Source organism: Miniopterus natalensis, chromosome 14, assembly GCF_054644295.1.
Source record: "Miniopterus natalensis isolate mMinNat1 chromosome 14, mMinNat1.hap1, whole genome shotgun sequence".
NCBI classification, from domain to species: Eukaryota; Metazoa; Chordata; class Mammalia; order Chiroptera; family Miniopteridae; genus Miniopterus; species Miniopterus natalensis.
The window spans coordinates 58596353-58608656 of NC_142094.1; the positions used below are offsets into that span (position 1 = coordinate 58596353).

The following is a 12304-nucleotide window of genomic DNA, read 5'->3' on the forward strand; positions in this document are numbered from 1 at the left end:
TGAAACTTCCCTCCCCCAAAGGCTCCGGGACCGATTCTTGTTCAAATAAACTGAATTCACAAGTACCAACCGTTATTATTTTTTTAAGGCTCAAAATTGAACTGAACGGGACCACTATCCTGTCCGCCTTCCGCGCAGAAATAAACAGCACCGGGGAGAGTTGCGTGTGACCCATTTCTCTCCTCTCTGTGAACGGGGGGAGGGGGGGGCGGGGCCGGCCCTGGCCTGGATCTCCAGCCCACACGGGCACTTCCCGGCGCTGGCAGCCCCTCTTTCCGGAGCAGCCTCCCAGACGCTCCGAGTGGGAAAAGCTCTCCCGACGCCAGACCTCAGACTGCGGCTCAGCCCCCCCTCCCGCCGTGTGTCCTGAGCAAGGAGCTGTTCGCAGGGGCCGGGCCAAGGCTGCCGGGGACGGCGCGGAACAGCCGGGGCAGGTGGAGTGGACAGGCAGAGAGACTGACCAAACAAGTCTAAGGCAGTCTCACCGACTAGCAGCCAGCGTCTGGGGCCCGGCCAGCTGGCCGCGGAGCCCGGGCGAGCTGTCAGTCACGAGCGCGGCCCAGTTCCGCGGCCTCAGCTCCGCTGGCAACGGTGCCTTTTCCAGGACCACGTGCCCGTGTCTGAAGGTGCCCGTCACCCTTTCTCAGTACTGTGGGCCAGGAATAAGCAGAAGCCCCTGCCGGCACAGCCACCCGGGGCTGGGGCTCGCTCCCTCGTGGGGATGTGAGGAAAGGCTTCAATCGATTCCACTGTGGGACTTTTTTTTTTTTTCCCCAGAAGGCTCCTGAATGCCCTGCATGTGTCTATTATTATCTGCAGGGAAACAGCTGACTGCTCCGTTCACAAAAACACCATTAACTTGTCTCCTGATAAGCATCTGGCTCCGTCCTGACCTTCCCAGATCTCTCAGCTGGTTCTCCGGCTGTGGCTGCTCCCGGTTGTTATGTCTGGAGGGGCCCAGGTGGTCCAGGCTCCCGAGGCTCCAGCAGGAGCCAGGGTTCGGCTGATGAAAGGTCGGGGACGGGCTCCCCTGCTATCACCCGCCCTCCCCCCAGCCCCTCCTGCAGCAGGGACAGCCTGGGGCTCGGCAGAAAGGGGACCCGGAGGAGGGAGGGAGGGGACAGAGAAGCCAGACCCCCGTCCAGAAAGGGGGCAGCCCTTCCCAGAAGCACCCTGTGCCCCCCTGCGGATGAGCACCGGGCCTGAGACAGGAGGAGATGGTGAGGGAACGTGCAAAACTGAGAAAGCCAGAAAAAATCCGGCGCAGGAAGGAGTAAAAAGCGAGCCCTGAGACCCAAGACCCGCCACTTCCCCTCCCGGCCGGTCCCTCACCAGCGAGAGGGGGGAGGCTCCCCCGTTTCCGACATCCTTTCCAGCTCCCCCAAGGCTCTGTGAGCTCACAAATCTGAAAAGCGGGTTTCCTGATCTCTTCCTCCCAGCGTGGGATCCCCACCAGTGCAGGATGCTGGCTTCCTGCGCAACGCGCTCGGCTTCTCCCCGCACAACACGCCCGAGTCGCCTCAGGGTTAAGCCTCGCAAAGTGGCTGAGGCTGCGATTCCCCGTCGGAGGGAGACAAGAAAAGCTGGGCCTCCCCGTGTCCCACGACAGATAGTATCTGGTCGTCAAGTAGCCGGAGGCACTGACACCGGGACAGCGCCGATGAGCCTGGAGAACATCGTGCCCAGCGAGCGACGCCCGTCACGAAGGGCCACGTGCTATTCGACTCTGGAAGTGTCTGGACACAGGGCGGTCCCGCGAGACGGGCGGCAGACCAGTGGCTGCCTGGGGCTGGCAGCGGGGAGGGGGCCGCTGCTGATGGGCACGGGTGGGTTTCTTCTCAGAGGCTCTGGAATCAGGGAGCGACGGCAGGCGCACAGCCCCGCGCGTGTATAGAAACGCTAAACTCTACCCTTCAAAGGGGTTCGTTTTACGGTATGTGGATTACATCTCAATAAAACTGAACTAACAACAGGAAAAATTTAATGTCGCTGCTTCTTGTTGACGTTTTTAACGTGGCTGCTAGAAAACTGGATCTTACGTACGCGGCTCATGTTCTATTTCTGTCTGTGTTCAAAACATTTTAATAAACATATTCTTTACTTTTCAAAACAAACGAAAACAGGCCTTCCCCCTCCCCCCCGCCGCATCCTGGGCAGAGGGGCATCGGGGGGGCAGGGAGCCCTGGGCTGGGCGCCCAGGAACCTGGCTTCTCTGTCACAGCCTGGCTGGGGCCCTCGGGCCCGCACAGCCCCTCACGTGTCCCAGCTCCTTGCCAGCCACACAATCCTTCCAGGTTAGACAGCCGGTGATCACAACTCCATCCCCAGGGAAAACTAAAATTTGAAACTGCTCATTCTACCCTGAACGTCGCTTACGCCCTAGGAGCAACCAACGTGAGAATGCAGCCGACTTAGACGCAGACCAGGTAGCTTACTGACCAAGCAGAAGGGCTGGTTTGGTGCCATCCCAGCCCATTTATCCTGATGGATTTCTTTGGAGGAGATTTCTCTTTTGGCTGCCCTGGCTTCCAGAAACTCAGAGGGTGATCATTCTAAGCTGATGGCAATAACATGGGTCCTAACCTCCTGGAAAATAATTGGGCAAAATACACCAAGAGCCATAAAAAACCCATAGCCTTCCGTTAGTCACTGCTCTTGTGTCTGTGTTGGGGGAATAGGCCTAGATAGAGAAATAACCACAGGCTTGGCCGGGGTGGCTCAGTGGTTGAGCACCGACCTAGGATCCAGGAGGTCGCGGTTCGATTCCCGGTCAGGGCACAGGCCCGGGTTGCCGGCTCGATCCCCAGTTGGGGGCCTGCAGGAGGCAGCTGCTCAATGACTCCCTCATCACTGATGTTTCTCTCTCTCTCCCTTCCTCTCTCATTTTGAAATCAATTAAATATATTTAAAAAAAAAAAAAAAAGAACCACGGATACGGGAATGTTCATTTCAGGACTGTTTGCAATAGGACACAGGCCCACGGCCCAGGTGGACACGAGGAGGCGGGTCAACCACACGGTGGTGTAAGGCTCGGGCCGGAAACGGTGAAGCTGCCGAATGATGGTGGAATCACAGATCTTTTTCCTTCCCTTTATTCTTGATGTCATCAGACTCTATTTATAACTCTAAAAACCCGATTCAGGACGCTATGTCATCAAATGTGTGAACGCATTTCCCAGGCTGTCTGAGCGGAACGGTGAAAAAAATGACGTAAAAGCGCCTTTGAGCCAAGAGAGGAAAAACTCGGTGGGCTCCTCCCAGAGAAAATCCAACCACAGCTGCAAAGACGCTGAGGCATCTCAGCCCTGATTTGTCTGGTGTGTCCGCCACGCTATTTACAATGACTAATGGCTCCCCACCCCACCCCCAGCAACATCCCTGCAAATCACGGCCCAAGGGCATTAACACGAGCTTAGAACCCTTGAGAGGAGAGGTACAGGGACGGCCTTCAGGTCACTTTCCAACCCAAGGAGATCACTGTGCCGGGAGGTTTTCTTTAGCCTCATTTTATTATGGGAATCTAAGTAAAAGCACCTCAGCCTCGTGGGAAAATCACGTGGGTGGACCCTGGCCTCTTCCCTGGAGTGCCTCAGTTTCCCCATCTGTAATGCGAAGGCTGAGGCTATAGGACCTGCAAGGACCTTCCACACTCAGGCTTCTGCTCCAGGATTCTCTCTACAGGCCAGCGGTGGCCTTGGCCAGCACCAGTGTCTCCACAGGGAAGGAGGTGTCGTTGTCCAGAGATCCCAGAAAACAGGGACTCGGGGAGCTGATGTGGTCAGAGGTGGGCTATGGATGGGGAGAGCACAGAGGTAGTTTTCAGAGGATGGAAGATTATACGGCTGGCCAAAGGAGGGGACTGACCGTGGCCGAGAGTCCAGGACCCCACACAGAGAGGGATCATTGCAGGTGGGTCCTTTCTGGACGCTCTCAAGTTCTACCTTCTTCCTGGAACCAAAACGTCTGCCCTGGGAGATGATGGTGGTGAACCCTGCCTTTGGCTCCCCTGAAACAGAGGGTCAGAGCTCAAGGACGATTCCGTGACCTGGGCAAGAGCTACGATGTCTCAGTGGGACAAGGGGACACGGCCAGAGGAGACCCGTGTCCTGGTCCCCGGGAGGCACGCTGCTTTTCCACCCTCCGGCTCCACGTCTCTGTGCTGCTTCTACCAGGGGTCCTGGGAGAATCTGGAATTGGCAACTGGAGAGCCGCCCTCCTTACAGCAGCAACGCTCCTGGCTGACCAGGCACTTCCACCCCCTCTGACCCTCCCAGTGTCCTTCCCAGGCCTTCTGGGCAGCATCACTATCCCCATGCTGCACGAGAGGAAACTGAGGCTGGAGGGAGATACTAACTCATCCAAAAGGTCCGAGGGTGGCTAGGACCAGGGCTCCTAACACCATGAGCCATAAAGGGGACGGCAGCTCGGGGCTTCCTAACAGACGTGGGGACCTCAGCACCCCTCCAGGAGCTGACAGGCCACGCAGGCCGAAAACCAGTGAGGACAGAGTGTAGCCGAAAAGCACGCTGAAGCCACTGGACCTCGTCGGCGTTAGCAGAACACTCCCCCGAACCCAGCAGAACTTTCTGCTGCTCACACAGAATGCTCACCAAGAGACCACACCCTAGGCCAGAAAACACAGCCTCCAAAGTTTCAAAGAACAGAAACCATACCAAGGGTGTTCTCAGGCCACAACGGGGCTGAACTAGAATCAACAGCAGAGAGCTATCTGGAAAGCCCCCAAATATTTGGAGATTAAACCGCAGGCCTCCAAGTAACACTCGAGTCAAAGAAGCTTCAGGAACAGTGTGAGAGCGAGACGGGCTCGGGGCCCGTCCTGGCTCTGCCTCCTCCTCGGACGATTCATTCACTTCTTGGAGCTGCATCTGTTTCCTCAGCTGGGAAACGGGGATACGGGCCCCACCTCCAGGATGGTGCTGGGGAAAGAACAAGGGGGCGGGCACAGGGCCCGCCTCCCAGAAGGCACCCCGAGGTGGCAGCTCTTCAGGCCATTGTTCTGCTCTGGAGAAAGAACACTGTCCCCCGCCCCCCAGGCGAGCTCAGCCTGCGCCAGAGAAAGGCCTGTGACTGCTGAAGGCTGAGCCCTCCCTCCTCTGTACCCAGTAGGCAGCCACCCGCCTGGGCAGCCTCGCCTGGCAGAACCCTCCGTGTCCATCCATCCCCACCGAGCGGCGACTGTCACTTGGAATACTGGCACCGAAGAGAGGGCCTTTCTAGTCTCAGGGGCCAGATGACTCAACTGCGGGATGATCCGCTGAATGTGTCCTGAGACCATGTGAAAGGGAACTCGAGTCAGATCCCGCCAAACCCTGAGCAGAAACAGCTCCGCTCACGGCAGGCCCGCCGTCTCCCCGAGATCTGATTGCACAACTCATTAAAACAAGCTCCGAGGCTCGCAAATGTTGCACAAGGCTCTGACTCAGACGGGGCTTATTCAGATTTGAAACTCTCAGGACTCCAGCCACAATACACCCTCCAAGACCATCACGTGCCCGGGAGACGTGACCGTCTCCTGGGAGGGACCAGCTGCTGCCACAGGATGCTGAGAGGACCGTTTTTACGAAATATGCTTATTTGACAATTTGTCCTGGGAATCTCGCCTCCCAGAGCATCCGTGGACACCCACATTGTGTTGTTTTCTCCCTAAGATGCGGCGAATCTTTCCTCGTGAGGAATCTGCAAAGCAAGGAAACCAAACAGGCATCGTCCGAGGTCTCGGGGCGTCCACAGTGTCTCCTGAGCGTCACACACGCGAGGTGAGGGCCACCCGGCCTCGCTCGCCTCCGACTCCTCATGTCTGGACACTTCTGAGGACACGCTAGGTGCTCCGTAAGTGCTGCAAATGAACTTAGAAACGGGTCTCGCGTCACTGATCCCAAAGGCTGAGCTCTGCCCCTTCTGGCAGCCACAGACCTGCCCCTTTACTGTCCACTCATCTCTGCCGGTCCTGCCGTCCTGGCTGCTGTCCACTGGACACACCACCCAGCACCATTGGCTCTCCTGCCACCTCAGGGAGCCCTTTTGGAAAAGCGGTTGGAATGCCTACATGGCTCATTAGTTGGTCCTTCCTTCCCTCCCTTTTTTATAATTAATAAAAATAGGCTTTTATTGATTTTAGAGAGAGAGGCAGGGAGAGGGAGAGAGAGAAAAACATCAGTGATGAGAGAGAAACTCATCAGCTGGCCCTGCACACCCCCAACTGGGGATAGAGCCCGAAACCCGGCATCCGCCCTGACCGGGAACAGAACCTGTGACCGTTGGGTGCACAGGATGACATCCAACCAACTGAGCCACACCAGCCGGGCTCCTTCCCTTCTTGTTAACGGCAGGGAAAGTGGGAGAGGGGACATGTAATGGTTCAGGAAGGGTCTCACTCCATGGACCCCAGCCGCCCAGCCTCAGGCCCCTGGGCGGCAGCGAGGGGCACCGGGCTCCCCGGAGCTCCTCTCGGGGGTGGGCATGTCACCGCTCTGCTCCTCCAGGGACTCCCAGCAGCCAGCACGAAGCTCAGCAAAGCACAAGGCCACCAGGCCCATGACGAGCCACATGCATCCAGTGGCAACCTTGGCTTCAACTGTCAGTAATCTTTCAAAAAGAAATTAACTTTTAAAGAAGCCAGCCCAGGCTTTAAAACAGGGAGGTGACCACAATTCTTCAGAGACTGGTTCTCTTACAAGCATCATAGGCCAGGCCAGCTGGAAGGGGCCTGGGAGATCATCTGGTCCACCCCCATCACAGCGGAGGCCCTGAGAGGTCGGGGGCCGGTCACCTGGTCAGGTAACAGCCCAGGAAGGGCCAGGGCCAGAGCCAGCCGCCAGCCTGCCACCCCTCCGCCCCAGCTGGCCTTCCAAGGAACCCTCAGCCCCTGCCAAGCCTGATTTCTTCTTCAAATTAAGCCCGACCAGAGCTATTTATTCACTTAAAATATAAGCTCATGGAAAGTCTGATTTCTCAATCCAAGACACGAACGGCGTCCAGATCACACACTCCAAATGGGCTCAGAGTCCCGCCCCACAGGCCTGAGCCGTCGGGCGTCCGACCACAGTTCGCTCGCCGCCCGCTCCACCACTGCTGCGCACCGAAGGTGGTTATTTTCAGTTCTGATGAGGCCTAGTTCCAGCTCCCTGGGTAGGAAGGAGTTACTCAGACAGTTGGCTCTCATTGTTAACTTCCTAATGTTACAAAACTTTCTCATTTTAACTCTTTAGCAAAACCAACACAGAATGGAGAAGATCACCAGTGGAAGTGAGCAGTGCCTCAGAAACTGTGCAAAGGACACCTAAGCCCGTGGTCCTTCCCCTGGGATGCGTGGCCGGCGTCGGCCTCCAGGGGCCTCCTCTCAGCAGGGCCGGCGGGACCAGGACAAGGAGTCCCTGGGCTTGGAGACACCGCTGCTTGGGGTCGGGTGGACTCCCCTAGACTGTGCACTAGGAGGACCCACGGGCATGGCCTCTGACGCCTGGGAGTCTTTTTTGGGCCTCTTTCCCGGCTTCATGTCCGTTTCTCAGCAGAGTCTGCAAAGCTGCACCTCCAGGCTGGCCTTTTGCAGTGCTGGGCACTCTCCCCACGAGCAAGCTGGGGCCTGGGGCTCCGGTCTGGGACCATCTTTATTACAGCCCCTTGTTCTTTCGCTCTCCTTCAGCAAGGGCTTGCACTGCTGGCCACCCGGCTGCCCTGTCCTCTGACTCCCGTGCCTGCGGCGTGAGAGCCGTGATGTGTCCCAAGTGTCATCTCAAGGCCACGGCCGCCTAGTGCACTGTGTGCTCCAGCTGTTCGCTGCGGCTTAGCGGGGTTGGCGTGGTCTCCGTTTCGCTGCGGCCAGCACGGCATGGTGAGCAGGAGTGGGCTCTGGACCAAACGCAGGGGGTCAAGTCCTGCTGCCTGGCCTGGCCCCCAGCTGTGACCCTGGCGGGGGTGGGTGGGGGGAGCTCCCCTGCTCCCCCACAAGGTGTCGAGGAGGCTCAGTGGGCTCAGAGAATCCTGGCCCAGAACAGGCGCCACGTGCCAGCCCTTATTATCACGCTATTGTTAACTACGGTTCCTTTCTTTTCTGTAATCTGCTGACCAGTAGGGAGCTTTTGCTTTAAACTCATCGGAACTGCTGATGACACCTTTGTTCTCTAGCATCATCGGACCCAGTCCCACCCAAACCCCGACAGCAGTGGATTTCAGTGGATTTCTGAAACAAACGATCTGCCTTCAACCAACTGCAGAACCATGATTGGAGGTGCTCCCCGGAGTCTTTGTTAAACAGCTTCCAGATAAACGTGCTCTTTTTTGAAGGCGACACATTCCACCATCCAAAGGCCCAGCACACCTCCCAAGCTCGCAGCCCAGGGGCCTCCCGTCTGCCGGCATTTCCTGCCTCCCTTGCCCGCGCTCTGCTCCAGACAACCCCTCCTGAGGATGGTGGAAACCCTGGGCCTGCTCGGTCTCGGAGGCTCCTTCCTCACACCCTCGCATGGCCCCCCCAACTCCAGACCTCTACTGCAAGCACCTCCTCCAAAAGGCCTCCCATGTCCCCCCCCCCCCAAACTAAAACAGCACCCCTGCCAACCCTCCCAGCCGGAGCAGGCGGCCAATTCACCTCATTCAACAATGACGTCAAGTGACCTGCTCGTGGGCAGGGCTGCAACTGAATGAGGTCTTGGCTGCCGAGCTCCTGTCCTCAGGGGCACCTCCGGGAGGTCCAGGGCTGAGTGTCAGATGGGGGCAGAGGGGGGTGGGAAAAGCACAGCCCTGAATTAAGGGAGGACTGCATGGCTGCCTCTCAAGCACCTCTTGTGTTCCTCATTCATTCATTCATTGGTCGCCCACCCACGTACCGATCAGGTGCTCCTCCAGGCCAGGCAGACACACACACACACACACACACACACACACACACGAGCGCCAGGCACACTGCAAAGCGCAACACACGCTTGCAGAAAGAACGAGGGAAGAATGGGAACAGAGCCGCACCCTCTGTCTCCCTCTTTTCGGGGCCACCGCAGGCCCCTTCCGCGGCTGGCGGCCCCCTGCTCCCCGGGAGTCCGCTGCGGGGCTGAGGCCGATGGGAGAGGACCCGCTTCCCTCCACAGGCGACTGTCCTGGCTGCCAGTTCCAAAGCTGCTAGGGACTCCGCCTCGCTGGCAATAAATTAGGTGTTTGAATGGTGCCAGCGGCTCAGGACCCCAAGCAGTAACAGCTGGCTGGTTGTTGACAAAAAACACGACTTTTCTACGTCATCACCTCGCACCCGCACTTCTGCAGCAGCCCCAGCCCCGTGCCTGGTGTGTTCTGCACCCCCGCCCCCGCCGGGCACGTCCTGTGCCAGGCTTTCTGCGAGCGGCTCTGGTTCTAGACTCTGGGCCACCAGCCCGGGTCGCTCCCCACCGCCCTCCCTAAACGTTCCGTCGCTTCACCGACAAGGCTTTGCTCAGGCTGTTCCCCGGTCCAGCTGGGATGCACTTCCCAGCCTTCTGGAAGCTTCCTCCACCCTGCCTGACCTCTCCTGCACAGCCCTGGCGCTGAGCCCTGCGCTGGCTCTGGGGAAGGCTGTCTGGGTTCGAGTTCTGGCTGAGTGGCCTCGGGGGAGTAACTGAACCTTAGTTCTTCCCATCTGCAAAATGGGGACGACTGCTGAGGTTCCCTCCGCAAGAGGCTGTGAAGACCCAGTGAAGTCCCACGAGGACGGAGGCAGAGTGGGCACCCAAAGGCGTGCGTTTTCATGCCCACGCCCAGTCTCTGCAGGTTACCCTCTCAGGGAAAGCTCTCCCTCACCCCAACAAGGCTGTTTCTCAGGGTGGGTACAAGGCTCCCTGCCCCTGTGCTGGTGGAACACACACTCCCCAAGTTCTCCCGTCAGTGTGAGCCAAACTGTGCCAGCTCCCCGTCAGTCATATTCCCACAGAGAAAACCCAGGCCAGCCCCTCCGCTGGGATCCCCGGCCCCCTCTCCACGCGCTGGCGCGACCGGGAGGCAGAGTGGCCGCAGCCAGGGACCTGCCCAGCCTGCTGTCCCATCCCTACAAGGCTGGACTGGCCGCAGCTGAACTCGAATTGTTTTCCCACACGGTCTCTCTGCCCAGAGAGGAGAAGCTCCGGGAAGGTCCCTGGAGAGAGAGGGTTTCCCCACCCTTGGCCCCATCACCACCCCAGGGCCCGGCTGGTCCATACAGAAAAGGTTTGCGAGTGGGGCGAAGGGGCCCACTCCTTCCATCTCCAAGGGCCCCACACACATCTCCACCTCCTCAGGCTTCCTGAACCAAGGCCGGCTCAGCTTCCTCAGAAAGAGCCACTTTCATTTTTGCAGCGTTGGCTCCGCGCAGGGGGAGCGGGCCTGCGGCAGGAAGCCCGTGCCCGCCGGGGGGTCGCCTGGGGAACCGGCGGGACGGGCACTCCGCCCCTTTCTAATAAAGTCAGATGAAGTTGTCGCAGGCAGAATCCCTACTAAAGGGAGTGTGCGGTTAATTTTAAAGGCGGAGGGGGGGTGATGCAGAGCCGTGGAAGGGAAGGGACAGAAACGCGTCCTTGGGTCCCAGCGCCTCCCTCCCGCCCGCCTGCTGCACACAAGGCGCCTGCCTTTCCCACTCGCGGCCGGCTCCCCTCCCTCATGCCCACAGTCCCGCCTGTCCGTCCCGGGGTCCCTGGGTTGCGGGGCTCCCCGCAGGGCGGCCAGCAGCCACCCTGACTGCGGGACAGAGCGCGCCGGGGCACCCGCGGGCGCCAAGCCTGCCCCGGGCTGCGCGCAAAGCCGGTTCCGCGGGGAGCCCGCGCGCGGGACGCTGCCGCCCAGCAGCGGGGCCCTTCCCCGCCGGCAAGGGGGCGCCCGCCCCGCCCCCCGCCCCTCGCCCCCCGGCGTGCCCGTCTGTGCCCGGGCGGGCGACCCGGGCCCGGCCGCCGCAGGTACCTTGGCCGCAGGCGCCGCGCTGCAGGAGGATGACGGGCGGCTGGCGCAGCCTCTCGGAGCGGCGGCTGGCGGCGCGCAGCTGGCACAGGTTGGCGTAGGTGCTGGCGTCGCTGCCGCACACGGGCTCGCTGCTGGCGCACACGCACAGGCCGGCCTGCGCGCGCCGCCGCACGGTGGCCGAGGCGGGCACCCCGAAGGGCACCACGCACTGCAGCCCCTCGCCGCAGGGGCCCTCGAGCAGGCCGCACTCGGCGCCCTCGGGCGCGCCGCACACCTCGCAGCAGCCGCAGGCGTCGCGGACGCGGCCGCCCTCGCAGTGTGCGGGCGGCGGGGCGCAGCGCGCGGGCTCGCAGCGCTCGGGGCACCCGGCGGGGGGCGCGCGGCCGGCCCGGGGCGGCTGCGCCGAGACGCGCGCCGCGAGCAGCAGCAGCAGCAGCAGCAGCGGCGGGGACGGCGGGGCGCGCGCGGGCTGCATGGCGGCTCCGACGGGGCGGCGGGCGGGACGCGGCTGCGGCGCGGCCGGGAGCGCGGGGCCGGAGCGGTGCGAGCGCGCGGCCGCGGCCCAGCCCATTGGCCTCGCGGCGCTGACGAGCCGCCTCGGGGACGGGCCGGCGCCGGGAGGGGGCCGGGCGGGGGGGCGGCGGGAGGCTGGGCCCGGACCGCCCGCGCGGGCGCTGCGGGGCGGGCGGGGCGGGGCGTGCGGGGCGGGGCGGGCGCGCCTCCCGGGCTCCCGGCCGCTCCGCGCGACTCGCCGCCTGGGACGAAAAGGGGGCGCGGGGGGCGGCGCGCGGGGCCCCGCCGCGAGCCTGGGAGGTTCCCGCGAAGTGCGGGGCGGGGCGCGCCCGCTGCGGGAGGCGGCGCTGCCCGGACCGGCGCCCGAGGGCGAGCCCCTCTCCGAGCCGACCCGCGTGCCCCGCACACGCGACCGTGACCGTGGGCCCCGAACGCGGAGGGGGCGGCCGCGGGGCTGGCGCGAACCCGCGTGGAGAGCGACCGGAGCGGATGCGGGAGCCCGGTCGCTTTGCGCAGTTGGGGCGGGACGCGCCGCGGAGACGGGGGGCGGGCGGGGCGGCGGGGCCCCCGCGAGCCTCATGCTGTCCGAGCATCGCGGTTTTCAAAGAAAACGGCTCCGTCGCTGGTCCACTCGAGTACTTGGGGCACGTTCTGGGCCAGACGCGCCCGGGGGAGGGTCCCCTGCCCAGCCCGGCGGCCTCCAGCCAGCGGAGCCCGGGGCTGAGCGCGGCCGGGCGGAGGCCTGGAGGCCGGGTTTGCAGGACTCCTCCGGCTCCGTCCTGCGCACGCTTTCCCAGCAAAGGTACAGTGGTTTAAAAGTAAAATTCAAATATTTTTATACCCCCCACGTTAGGGTCCCGGGTCCTGGGACCAAAAGCCA

At 61.6% G+C, this 12304-nt stretch overlaps 1 protein-coding gene across 2 annotated transcripts in view; it reads right to left on the reverse strand.

The window, feature by feature from the left end:
• The window catches only part of HTRA1 (HtrA serine peptidase 1), a 43936-nt gene extending 32550 nt beyond the window's left edge, over positions 1 to 11386 (reverse strand). For both annotated transcript variants that reach the window (XM_087824055.1, XM_087824054.1), the window contains exon 1: positions 10912 to 11386. In XM_087824055.1, the coding sequence (XP_087680181.1) occupies positions 10912 to 11386 (475 nt within the window). The remainder of the gene's footprint in view (positions 1 to 10911) is intronic.
• Positions 11387 to 12304: the final 918 nt, after the last annotated feature.